At 38.1% G+C, this 12,786-nt stretch overlaps 1 protein-coding gene across 5 annotated transcripts in view; it reads left to right on the forward strand.

The window, feature by feature from the left end:
• Nucleotides 1–13: 13 nt before the first annotated feature.
• The window catches only part of IARS2 (isoleucyl-tRNA synthetase 2, mitochondrial), a 30,206-nt gene continuing 17,433 nt past the window's right edge, over nucleotides 14–12,786 (forward strand). Inside the window, exons 1-13 of one of the 5 annotated variants that reach the window (XM_075147120.1) lie at nucleotides 14–499; nucleotides 1,081–1,203; nucleotides 2,261–2,417; nucleotides 3,604–3,752; nucleotides 3,844–3,893; nucleotides 3,992–4,101; nucleotides 4,187–4,277; nucleotides 4,659–4,774; nucleotides 6,470–6,639; nucleotides 7,552–7,642; nucleotides 7,851–8,002; nucleotides 8,578–8,646; nucleotides 9,010–9,170. In XM_075147120.1, the coding sequence (XP_075003221.1) occupies nucleotides 257–499; nucleotides 1,081–1,203; nucleotides 2,261–2,417; nucleotides 3,604–3,752; nucleotides 3,844–3,893; nucleotides 3,992–4,101; nucleotides 4,187–4,277; nucleotides 4,659–4,774; nucleotides 6,470–6,639; nucleotides 7,552–7,642; nucleotides 7,851–8,002; nucleotides 8,578–8,646; nucleotides 9,010–9,170 (1,682 nt within the window). In that variant the 5' untranslated portion in view covers nucleotides 14–256. Of the gene's footprint in view, nucleotides 500–659; nucleotides 733–775; nucleotides 869–1,080; nucleotides 1,204–2,260; nucleotides 2,418–3,603; nucleotides 3,753–3,843; nucleotides 3,894–3,991; nucleotides 4,102–4,186; nucleotides 4,278–4,658; nucleotides 4,775–6,469; nucleotides 6,640–7,551; nucleotides 7,643–7,850; nucleotides 8,003–8,577; nucleotides 8,647–9,009; nucleotides 9,171–12,786 lie in introns of those variants that run through there. The other 4 variants (XM_075147123.1, XM_075147122.1, XM_075147121.1 and 1 more) reach the window with 4 other exon arrangements.

A 12,786-nucleotide genomic window follows, 5' to 3' on the forward strand; every position in this document is an offset into this window, starting at 1 on the left:
CGGCTTCTTCAGGAAGAACTCGCCCCGGTCGCGTCAGGGGGCCGCCATCGCCTTCGCAAAATAACCTCGAAACGCCCCAAATCCCGCCGCTTGCGAGGAGGGCTGAAGCGCGACCCCGGTCCCCCGCCCTCCGCGACGAGCAGAAAAACGCGTTGCTGAGTGACCTGTCCCTTCCCGCGGCCCGTCGCCGCCGTGCCGCTTGCCGTAGCGCAGGCGGAAGTGTTTCCCCAGCGCGCGTCGCAGGGAGCCCGTGAAGATGTTTCGGGCCTGGCGGGCGCCGCTGCTGGCTCGGGCCGGGGCGCGGGTCGGGCTGCGGGCCCGGGCGGGGGTCGCCTGGGGCTGGGCGCGCTCGGCCGCCTCGGAGGCCAACAGCCGGCAGCCCGAGGCGGAGAGCCGGCAGGACTCCCACTACCGGGACACGGTGCTGCTGCCGCGCAGCCGCTTCCCCGCGCAGCTCCCAGGGCGGCTGCAGCCCGAGACCGAGCTGGAGACGCAGCAGGTAGCGGCCGGAGCCGGCTCGCCCGGGGGTTGCGTGCCCCGAGAGGGGCGCGACGCTCCCCTGGGGGCGCGGCGCGGCTGGGCCCGGCGGCGGGGCCCGGGCCCCGGCCCCGGGAGGGAGGGAGGGAGGGAGGGCGGGGGTGGCGGGCGGAGGCTTGTTTACGGGCCCGCCTTTGCTGCGGTTAACTTAGTGTGGGTCTGGGCTTTGGCGGGTGCCTGGCCAGGCCGTCTGAGGTTAGCTGTCGGAGAAAGGTGGAGAGCCCGGGATCTTTAGTTGTTTGTTGGTTTGTTTATAGTCTGGAAACTCTCGAGTCTGATGTGGCTTCGTTTGGAGAAAGAGTAACGACCCTCCTGGTAGCAGAGAGCCAGAGTAATCATGTTAGGCTTAGTATTATGCCCGTCTCGGGCTTTTTAATCGTTTTAAACTACTGACGTCTTCTGTTACAGAGTTAGAAAAGTTAACTCTCCGTGTTTGTTTGTTTGTTTGTTTTCAATATATATTTTACAATGAAGGCAAAATTCAGACTTTTTGGAAGTGCAAAGACCTGTGATGATTTAGGTGTTTTCTTGTTGTCTCTACAGAAATGTGGTTTTTCAGAACTGTATTCATGGCAAAGGCAAAGGAAAACAAAGCAGGAATTTTGTCTTCATGACGGACCACCTTATGCCAATGGAGACCCTCATGTTGGCCATGCATTAAATAAAGTAAATATTTACTCGTTCATACTGTACTGTTTTGAAGTGGTAAATGCTTCTCATAATGTGCTGTGTGTTTTCCATTCCCATTTAAATCAACAACACTTTAAAGTTTCGGTATTTTGGTGAACAGGGCTTTTAAAAGGCAAATGACACGGTTACGTAGATACCATATGATGCGACAGTGACATAGATATGAGATAAATACCACATACCAGTGTGTGGTACCTATATGCTGAGTGCTCATTTATGAGGCTGAATGTCTCAGTAAAAAGAGAACATTTTTTTAAGAGAAAGTCCAGCCTTCATTCCTAAGCAGTATTAAATGCACAGTTTATTTGTGTATTGAACGTATCACACATACACACGTGGGTGAGTGTATATTGCCATATGTAATAATGTTACTATAATGCATGGTTGAGCTGTGCTTTGCTATTCTTTTTTCCTTTGGGTATTTTGTAAGTTTGTTATATTGCATTTATTTTATTTTATCTGGGTATCTTCAATGGAACCACAATGACTCAACATTGATGGTTTTTAAAATGAAAATTTCAGCTTCTGTATAGTACTTCTAAATATGTTTGGATACGTTTAGATTCAGTTCTGAGAATTACAGCATTACATATGCTACTAAGTGGGAAAGACTAAAATGTGACCTACAGCTTCTTAAGGTACTCGTGCTAAAGCTTAGACTTCTGAAAATGACAAGTTTTGGTACGTGATCACTTATATCAAAAAGCAATAATGTGCACTAGGCCAACACTGTAGATCCAGCTCAATGTTTTAAAAATGAGAGCAAGTAGGATTTGTTTGCTTCGAGTCTTGCAAGTTTATAAACTGCATCTTTCAGTTATACTGAATGTGAATTCCTTTGGTCGGAGATCCTTTCAGGTTCTGCCAAAATACAAAATGATGGGCAAGAAAAAATCATAAATGGAGGGTCTTAAATGTAAATGTGTCATGCAGCCTTTTTTTTTTTTTTTTTTTGATAAGAGGATCTTAATTGATAATGTAGCTATTCCACATGGGGGAGCTAACGTGATAACTGACCCTTGTGTCTCTTCAGATTTTGAAAGACATCACTAATCGTTTCTACGTGATGAGAGGTTATAAAGTACATTATGTGCCAGGATGGGATTGTCATGGATTGCCAATTGAGTTGAAGGCATTGTCAGAAGTCAAAGGAGCTGAAAATCTTTCACCAATGGAAATTAGACAGAGAGGTAAACTACTGTTTGCAATATCTTTATAGCAAAAGTTGGCTTAAGTATTTGTACATCCTACTCAGCATACTTTGAATTTTGTGCTTTATAAATAGCTTTTATACTTTATTGGGTGCTTTTCTATTAACTGTTGGTAACATTTTCTAGAATCACTGTATGTATTTGCCAAGCAGATTGAGTACAATGTAGTCTTATGAAGTGGGATGATTGAACACAGGCTTAATTTGTTGCTGTAATGAACATGCATAGCATTGACCATGGGTTTAAAAAAACAAAAGGACCGAGGATTTGGATTTCTGCTTTGCGTAACTGTGTAGCAGCATGAAACCATTATTTGTCAGATCAGCATGCTTTTGGGTTTTGAAGACTGAATTTGCTGATTAGCTAAAAAAAAAAACTCCTCCTAAACGGGCAGTCCCTGCTTGAGCAGGGGGTCGGACCAGATGACCTCTAGAGGTCCCCTCTGACCTCAATCGTTCTGTGATTCTGCAATAAAAATTGGGCTTCATCAGGACAGCTTGGCTCAATATCATAGTTAGGGATGTATTTATTGATTCTGTTTTTAACAGTACTACAAAACTATAGGGGTGATCTTTTCAGAGAAAGTTAGTCTGCATTATATGGAAACTGTTTTGAAAAAATAATTTCACATACCGTGTGTATTGAAAGACAACAACATTCAGCTGCAAAACTAATGAGCAATTTAAACTGCTTTAGCTTGAAATTGCAGCAATGAAATGGGCTAACTTATTTTCAGATGCATGTTGCTTTGAAAAGTTTGGATCAGCATCAACAGAGGTGGTTAATTTTCCCTCTTATGTATTTTACGTTATTTAAGAATGCATTTTGAGAAATTGTTTTTCATAACTAAATATACTTCTTTTTTTTCCCTCTTCCTTAGAAACAAAGTTTATGTTCTAGAGACACTTGTGCTTTACGTCCCCATATTAGTCAAAAAGTGCCACTCCTGGTTCTTTTTACTCTTTGCAGTCATTTTATGTAACTACTTCTCTGAAATATATATTTTTGAGCCATAATAATCTATTTAATACATGTAAGTGATTAGCACACAGTTTCAGTATGTTCAGCTCAGGCTTTTCTAAAAAATGTCAATAGCATATTTTAAATGGTGTTATACTGATCTTAGTGGCCTAAACCATGTGCTTAATGGAACTATTCCCTTCAGCCAGAGAATTTGCAGAAAGAGCAATTGAGAAACAGAAATCCGCCTTCATTCGTTGGGGTGTGATGGCAGATTGGGCTAACTGCTACCGTACATTTGATCCAAAGTATGAAGCAAACCAGCTGAGAGTCTTCTACAAAATGTATGATAAGGTATGTTGAACTTTTGTTAAAGTGTGTTTTGTTTTGTCATGAGTTTCGATTCTCCTAACCTTCTTTTTTCCCCTTCCCTTTTCCTTTTTAGGGTTTCGTTTATCAGGACTATAAACCTGTGTTCTGGTCTCCTTCAGCAAAGTAAGAATCAACTTACTATTTTGTCTTCAAAATTTTAGCAAGGATGCCAATAGCTTTTCATGTTCAAGTGTGTTAACTTCTGTTTAATATCTGCCCAGAACAGCCTTGGCTGAAGCAGAGCTTGAATACAATGAGCAGCATGTCAGTCGTTCTGTGTACATGAAATTTCCCCTGTTAAAGTCACCACCTAAGCTGACTTCTGTGATAGGTATGACTTCTGTATAGATTTTAAGACTGATAGCTTTTCTTTTCATTGTAATTGTAAGTAAAGTACTTCTAATTTACATCTGTAGATGGATCATCCCCTGCTAGTGTGCTAGTCTGGACCACACAACCTTGGACTGTGCCAGCCAATCAAGCAGTTTGTTACATGCCAGATTCAGCGTATGTGTCTTTAATTTGGTTCGGTGATCTGCGTCAGTCCTTAGAAATATTTATCAGCAAAGTTAAAACGTTCTCGACTACCATTAGATTTTATTTAAGGCATCTTTTTTGTGTTGTGTTTTTTTTTTTAAGTGACACAATTGTAAGCTTTGTTCTATCTCTCTTAATATATTAATTTCTGCTTTCATTTTTATTTTTTTAAAGTTATTTCTTCTTCCTGATGTTACGTTATCTTGAAATTCTTTTGAGATTTAAGAGTGAATTGGACATGTACATCTTAAAACATACTTTGCTGTCTTTTAGAAATGGAGCGTTTAAACAATTTGTAGCTTTCTGGTGTTTGTAATTATTTAGTATCACAAATATATATTTGCATTGTAGATATTCAATTGTGAAATGTACAACTACTGGTGAACACTTCATTCTAGCTGCAGATAGAGTTGAATCTACAGCTGCTGTTTTGGACACACAGTTTGAGGTTATGTCAACGTGTAAAGGTAGGTTTTAATATTGTTAATCTTAAGTTGCTTAGAAATCTGCTTGTAGGTGTCTGAAAACTGCTTCAGTTTTGATGTATTATTAAGTTTGTTTATATTTTGAGAAGATGCTTCACTAAAATAGTACAAAGAGGGATAGTAGTCTGTCAGATTTCGTATTGGTGTATTGCAACCCAAACTTTCATCCACAGATTTCGAAGTACTTTTTAAAATCTGGGTTCACACTTGGAAAACTTAAACACGGAGTGGAAGTCTGTTCAGTGTCAAAATCTTAATTACACTGAATGCCGTTTGTCTGTCTGTCTCATCCATTGCTGATGAGAACAAGGGGCTAATTACAAGTATGCTTGCTGACTGCCTGATTGCTAAATTCTACGAAAACTATTGAAATTACCTAGTGAGGCAAAATCAGTAGCGCTATGAGCTGCTGTTGTCATGTAATGTTACTTTTCAAGTTTTCCATTGTTAAGAGGTGTCTTAAGCCTTCACCATAACCATGAAGAATATTGAGATATTGTAGGTGACTGTTGTCTGTACGGACAAACTAAAGCAGTTAAGTTTGCATCCTAACAAAGTGCATGGTGATATTCCTTAGTAGACAGACTTCTGATTCTGTCATGACTTCTGATTCTGTCTGATGGTGTCATGAGTTGGGATTTAATGTGTCATTTGTGAACTTTATTCATTTGCCTTTATCAGTGATTCAGTGCTGGAAATATGCATATCTAAAGGAGGCGAGAATGGTGGTTTCTATGACATTTTCTTTTCAGGTTGTTTTGGTGTCTTTCCATGCCTTCTTTTTCAGAGGGGAAAAAAATTATCTGTTTCTCTGCTTAATAATCTTGTTTTTACCTAATGATAAAATTATCTGGAGGTGGTGTTCTCGTAGGTTCCACCTTCTTGAATCACATGATTTGCAGATAACATACAACAGTAGAGTTGGACCTTCTTGAAATGAAATTTAATATTAGAACCTGTTCTTTTTATCTTCCCATATATTCAGTAACTAGTTATATTTGTTACCTTTCTGTATTTGTATACCTAACTGTCTGACAGCAGTTTCTAAACATGTTCCTTGTAGGAAGAAAGCATTCAGTGAAGGCCATTTTGTCATATGAAGCGTTCCTCAAGCTCTGTGATTCTTGACTTTCAGCAAGGCTTTACTACTAAGATTTCTTCAGTGTTTTTTTTAACCTTAAATTGTCACGAGCTTCATTTGTGCTGTACTCTATTTGTATGTAATTTAGAGATTTTAAATGAGTTGTTCATGATGATATTAGTACTTAGTGGCAGAACTAGGAATAGATCCCAAATTCAAGGTTTTTAGCTTACTAAATCATTATTGAGATCTGTTTCCAGAACACTGAGAGAGTGGTCCCCTATAGTGGTCCCAAGGAACGGGAATGTGTGGAGTGTCTCTGGGTGGAATGTCACTACTAACAGAATACCATTGTCTAAGGTAGAAAAAAAGCTTTTTCTTCAAAGGAGAAAAAAAACTCTGTGAATGATTAACAATGCAGAGAATTTGAAAGCATTTGGACGGGGACCCACAAACAAGATAAAGAAGTAGTGCATCTGAATAGTATCCCGTGGATACACTTGCTGATCAATTGCTCCATTTCTGCTCTCTGATAAAAGAAGCTGAATGCATGAATTGTTTCTCTATTTTCTCTTCTGTTTTTTTTTCACCCCCAGGCGTAGATTTGGCAGATGGTTCTTGTGCTCATCCCACAATTCCTGGCAGAGTCTCTCCTCTGTTACCTGCAAATCATGTGACAATGGCAAAAGGAACAGGATTAGTTCATACAGCCCCAGCTCATGGTATGGAAGACTACGGCGTAGCTTCCCACCATCAGCTACCCACGGTACTTTATTTTTTCAGCTGTTGCTCTTGATTTCCTGCAACTGTTTGATCATGTGCCACTAAAGTGATTGTTGTAATTTGTTTATAAAACTTGAAAATGTTTTGAAGCATTCAGGTAAGCGAGTATCACTATGGTCTGCAGGAATGTAGGACACCTGAAAAAAGTGTGTGTCAAAATAGAAGGATGAAGTTTTTCATCCATCTGCTAGTTAAAGCTTACAGGGAGGTGGTAGAATTCTAGTGGTAGAATCCGATTTCTCTTCTCTCTCTTTGTTTTTGTTTTTTAAAGGATAACACAGACAACGGTTCTCAGATACTGGCTCTCAGTACTCAGAATTGGCTTTTAAAGCTGTGTCTTGCAGACCAATAAATCACCAGTTATGTAGGTCATTACTACTGTTCTTTTTCAGCAAGATGTGTTTTAAACACATACATAAATACAGTTCAATTATGCATGACCAGTTTGTGTTTGGTGGAAATGAAGATGCAGGATATTCTTTTTTTACCTTTTTAAAGAGGTGACTCTTGAGATGTTCCAAAGCCTGATTATGCTCATATTTCTGGTTGGTTATTTTTGAGTGTAGGGTTTTTCTTGGGGGTTTGTTTGTTTGATTTTGGTTTTCACTGTTAATTTGGAAAATCATTGAAATACTAACCAGTGAGTTGATGTAAGACGATTGTGGTATATCTGCAAACGTAATGGTGCTCATTTCTTCTGATACGTAAAATTCACTTGCTTGGTAGATTACTAAATTGCAGTTCACTAATCTGAAGAGTACTTAAATATAACATACTTTGCTATTCATCAGAAAAGTAGTTACTCAGCAAAGTACTTAATTCACTTTTGAATACCAAAAAGGTAATTAATTGCCACATGGTATTTTATTGACATGATTAACATCTTTATTTTAAGGATTGCCTTGTGGATGAAGGTGGGTTTTTTACCGAAGCTGCAGGTCCTGAACTTCAAAACAAGAATGTCCTTGAAGAGGGGAATGAAGCTGGTGAGTATTTGATGTTTAGCCATTGGTTACTTATCAGTTACATTCCTGCAGGTATATTTTGAGGGTTCATATAAACTGAACACATTTTGAATATGGATGAGGTACAGGCTCTTCTTATTATCTGTTGATCATGGAAAGGAATGAATTGAGGTTGAAAGTAGAAGTATGTTCGAATCAGATTTTAGTCTTGCCTCGTTTTTTCTCTCAGTCATTCAGATGCTTCAAACAGCCGGGAGTTTGTTAAAAGAGGAGAAGTATGTGCACAGTTACCCATATGACTGGAGGACTAAAAAACCAATGATTATTCGTGCCAGCAAACAGTGGTTTGTAAACACAGCAAGTGTGAAGGCTACAGCACAGGTATATAATGTTGCTTTTGGGGGCATTTAAAGACAGCTGATGCCATTTGGAATCAGCAAAACTATCTTGCTATAGCTCACTCAAGAATACGTTCTTCTCTAGGGTTTACAAACACTGGTTGAAAAGTGTTAGTTATTTGTAGAAGTGATGAATATTGTTGGTTTTTTGACAATATTGATATAATCCAGGATCAATACATTGACTGACATATTTGTTCATTGTATTTACAGGAGATGTGTAAGTTTCTTAGAGCTACTGAATTTTTTTCCCCAAAATATTTTTAAAAATACAATGTTTCAAGGAATTAAATCAGAAGAGACAATTTTATCACTATTAAAATTACCTTTGTTGTTATGGTAGCCTTGCATGGCCAGACATCATTGTTTGCTCCCCTATTAATTTTGCCACAGTCCTATTTTTAAATAACTTTTAAACATATCTTTTTTTTAAATGCAGTGCTCTTTGAAATTATGTACATCCACACAGAACACTCAGCACCTTAGGCTGTCTTGGGTAACAGTGATTTCATTCTAATTAGGGCATGAGGTGTTTATTCCATGTTCATCTTTATCTAGAATGAAGGAAAATATGATGGTTATTCAGCAGGGTTGGGAGTGAGTGGTAGCCCACACTCTCTAATACAGGCAGTATGTATCAAGATGTGGTTTCAAAGTACACAACAGCACAAGGCACAATGAGCTATTAAACTTCAGGTAGAGATACTGATGCCATTTCTAACTCACTTAGGGCAAAAAAACATTGGTTGCTCTGTGGGGACATATACAGCGTTCTAAATATGTTCTATATACAGTATATGCAGCGTTCTAAGTATGTTATTGAAGAGCAACATGCGGTGAAGTAAATGAAGTAAATGTAACAATTGCCCAAGAACATGTTATTAAATACTGGGAGTGGGAGTGTAGACTTGTACCTTTTTTTACTGGTAGCATAAACAGTGTTTGTCTGAATGCTGAAGCGTGTTCAACAGTTCACTGTCGTCTTTATAGGAAGTGCTGAAAAAAGTGAAAGTTATTCCTACGTCTGCAGTGAATAGAATGCTCGAAATGCTGGACAGAAGGACGTTTTGGTGTATATCACGGCAAAGATGTTGGGGTGTTCCAATTCCTGTTTTTTATCAGAAGGACACAGGAGAATGCTTGATAAACAGGTATTTGTCTAGCTTTTTATACTGAAAAATGAAAGAATAAGCACTGTCTGTTTTGCTGCAGTTACACACTTTTATAAAACTTCTATTTAAGTATAAATACATGCTTTTACTTGTAGTTGTTTATACACAGAACTAATTCAGCTATAAATTAAAACAATCAAAAACTCATTGCTGAAGGTGACTCGTATGTAAGTAATAGGAATCAATTTACTTAGATACTTAAATTACCTGAAAAGTCCCCTTGATAGTAATTACTGCTTTCATCCCTCATCTTCAAGTTAAGTGAGCTGGCAGTAATCCCTGGCCTTTACATTTAAGCAAGAGGTAAAATGCAAGTCGTAGTTAGAATAGATTACAACTGTAATTGTAGCACTGTAAATTGAACAACACAGGTATTTTGTCAAAACAGCTTTTTGCAATTCAGTAAGTGACAATGAGATATTTGAAGTGGAATAACCAAATCCGTTGCAGAATAAATAACTGCACTTTGTTTCAAAATAAAATTAGAGTGTTTTTGAAGAGCCAGCCTTAATAAATGTAAGTAGGTGACCTTTAGCTATATGATTTGGTATGTCTAAAGCCTCGGATCCTAGCCTTATTCTGCCATCTTTTAGTTAAGTTAATAGTTCCAGATTGCAAATACTGCATTTCAGGAATTCCAGACAATGTAATGCGGAGGAAATCCAAGCTATGCTTTAAAACAAGAAACCTCAACCCAGTATGATCCTTTTCTGTCTTTTAAGAAGTAAGAGACTTCTGCTTTTACCCCTTTGGGGAAGAGAGGTTTTCAATTGTGAATATTCTCTAAGAGATGATTTCATAAAAGTAGTAGTGTGGAGTTCCACATTCGTTGTTTATTTCCATAATTGTTTTCTGTCTTGGGATATGCTAGTGTAAATCCATTTTATACATCTTAACCTCACAACCGTTTGTGCGAATTCATTATGGATAATAAGATTGCATAGCTGGAGGTGAACTTAAGTAGTGTTGCAGAACATTTTTCCTTCTGATGTTGAATAAATATACTGCAGAGAGACCAGCATGTTTTCCAGAGGCTGGACTGAGCACATAAATATAGTAGTAGGTGAGGCTTGGGGTGTGGAGAGCAGGGAATGGACTTTAAGCAGTTAGTCCTTAGCTTCGCCTAGTGTCACTGGGTGTGTAGGTGCACAGATATGTACTTTGACTCTCTCACAGTGGGCAATAACTGTCAGAAAAGACCGCAATAACCGTAGTCGTTTATAGTATCTGAAAAATGCTGATGCACATCAGGAAGTAAAGGGATGGGAGGCTCTGTGGGGTGTAAAATCATTTTACCTGCAAAAGCTGTTACCATATTGAAAAGTTAGTATACATTAACATTTAAAAAACTTCAAGTGCTGAGGAATACTTATTATCGTCTGTCTGCAGAGTAGGCTTGAGTGTGTTACTTGTGCTTGCTTAGAATTGTTAAATATGTAGTTTAACAACAAAATAAGAGTGTAATGAAAAACAGTTTAGCAGTTGGCAGTCAAACGTGAAGGGCACCATGAAACAATAGCTCCTTCAGAACATAGAGGAGCTGACCCAGCTGGTACAGAAAGCGTTTGAAAGGAGGGATGCATGGGCATTCCTTTAGATTGTAGTAAAATTACCTTGAAAGCCAGTGACCTGTATTAAAAAGCATGTCTTTTGTAAGTGCTTGAGCTGTGTGAGATTATTGCTGGAGTTGTACGATATGTGGCAATCGGGGCATTTTGATGTGATAAACTCTGCAATAGTTTAACAGTTCGACTTTTGCATGTAGGTATTGGCCTAGCAGTCACGCATGTAGGTGAAAGAACAAAGGGACAGTATGGCATGTTTGGTTAGAATTGATCTAGGGAGAAAACAGAGACATTTAGGGAAAAAAGAGACGTATCCAATATGCTTGAAAAGTAGATTTATTTCATTTGACTGGCAGCTTCTGATGCTCATTTATAAGCAGTACTCCTTACTTCTAACAGTAGAGGTGAAATTTTCAAAGAAAACTGTAAAACACACATTAAATATTTAAAGGTAGCCATAGCAGACTTCTGTAACTGGAGTAGGAAAAGTGCACAGAATATTGGCCTATAGAAATGACAGGCAAATTTAGAAAGCAGTCTGTCAATTCATAGGTCATTTTCCTGGACACCAGTTCTTATTGAAATAAACAAGTAAGCCTAAATATTTTGTTGCATTTGCATTATCATTTTGAAATCATACCACACAATAGGCTGCTGACATATTTCTAACACTTGAGAAGTTTCATATTCAGATTGTCTGAATAATTAATATCATTAAAACAACAGTAAATAACTTGCATTTCAAAACAAAAGCTGTTTTCTTATCTTGAATGCTGGGTAAACATGCTTCCAGTAGCAGCTGCTTTGGAGTTTTTGAGTGGCTATCAAAAGTAACAGCATCTCCACTGGAAGTCAGTGTAGTCCACATGGAGTTGCTGTTACATATGAGAGCACCGATGGTTGATCTTGAGTGATCCTGTTTATGTATGGCCTGTAAAAAGACTTTAAAAAAAAAAAAAATTTCCCTAAAATAAACCTCTGTGTTTCCCTCTGTAAGTCAGAGTTTTCCCTGAATTTGTCATGTGAAAGTCTCATACAGCTTCTCTTTCAAGATGCAACTGCTCGTCTCTAACAGAATATTTTTCTCACACCAACAATCCTGTCTTTCTAACTTGAAAGCCAAGATTGTAATCTTGTATGCAACAAGTTTGATGCAAGATGTCCATGAGTCTTCTTGTTTGCTGCTGTGACCCCCATAGCCCTAAAAGACATTTGATCGTATGACACTGTTGTCTAAGGTTATAAATTTAATACGCTACTGAAGATTAGATCCTTTATGTAGAATATACCACATCATATTGCAGTCAGGAATTTAAAAATTAGTATAAAATAACAAAACCCTATGTGAGAGAGAGAAAAGAGAGAACATTTTTTTCATTATTGCAATTTTCAGTAAGAATTATGAGAATACAGAGGTAAGATTCTGTGTGGTTTTTCTGCACAAGTGGAGAAAAAAATAGAATTAAATAGAATATATGCACAAATAAATGCTTATAATTTTGTCAACTTTGGTTGACAAATTTGGTAGATTTCTTGAGAAAACATTGTGATTCTAGGAAATTCTGTAACTCGTGGAAGAGAAGAGAAAAAGATCCAAAAGTAAAACGAGAGATTTTTTGTACTTCCAGTAGTAGCTCAGTCTAGGTAATAAATGTGAGATACATACTTTAATCTGACCTCATGCAATAACTTTTTAACTTTACAAATTCTCTGTTCAAATATTGGTAATAAGTAGTCCTATTGCAAAGATTATTCTACTGCCTGAGAATTTTTGTCCCCTTCTCTGTGACTTTGATTAACAAACAGCTTAAATTTCTCAAAAAAAAAAAAAGAACCTGTTTTTGAAGTAGATCTACCCTGCGCTCTAATTTGCTTTTAAAATATTAAGACATTTCAGTGAATTGTAAGCAATAGCAACTTACCGTAACTTAAATACTTACTGCTGAAGTATCAATGTCCACGTAAAAAAGAAGATAACTTGCCCTTTTTACTGTTGTTTGAAAAGAGGTCGAGAGAACATCAGGCACTGT

The sequence above is a fragment of the Calonectris borealis genome, chromosome 3 (genome assembly GCF_964195595.1).
Source record: "Calonectris borealis chromosome 3, bCalBor7.hap1.2, whole genome shotgun sequence".
In the NCBI taxonomy this organism is placed as follows: Eukaryota; Metazoa; Chordata; class Aves; order Procellariiformes; family Procellariidae; genus Calonectris; species Calonectris borealis.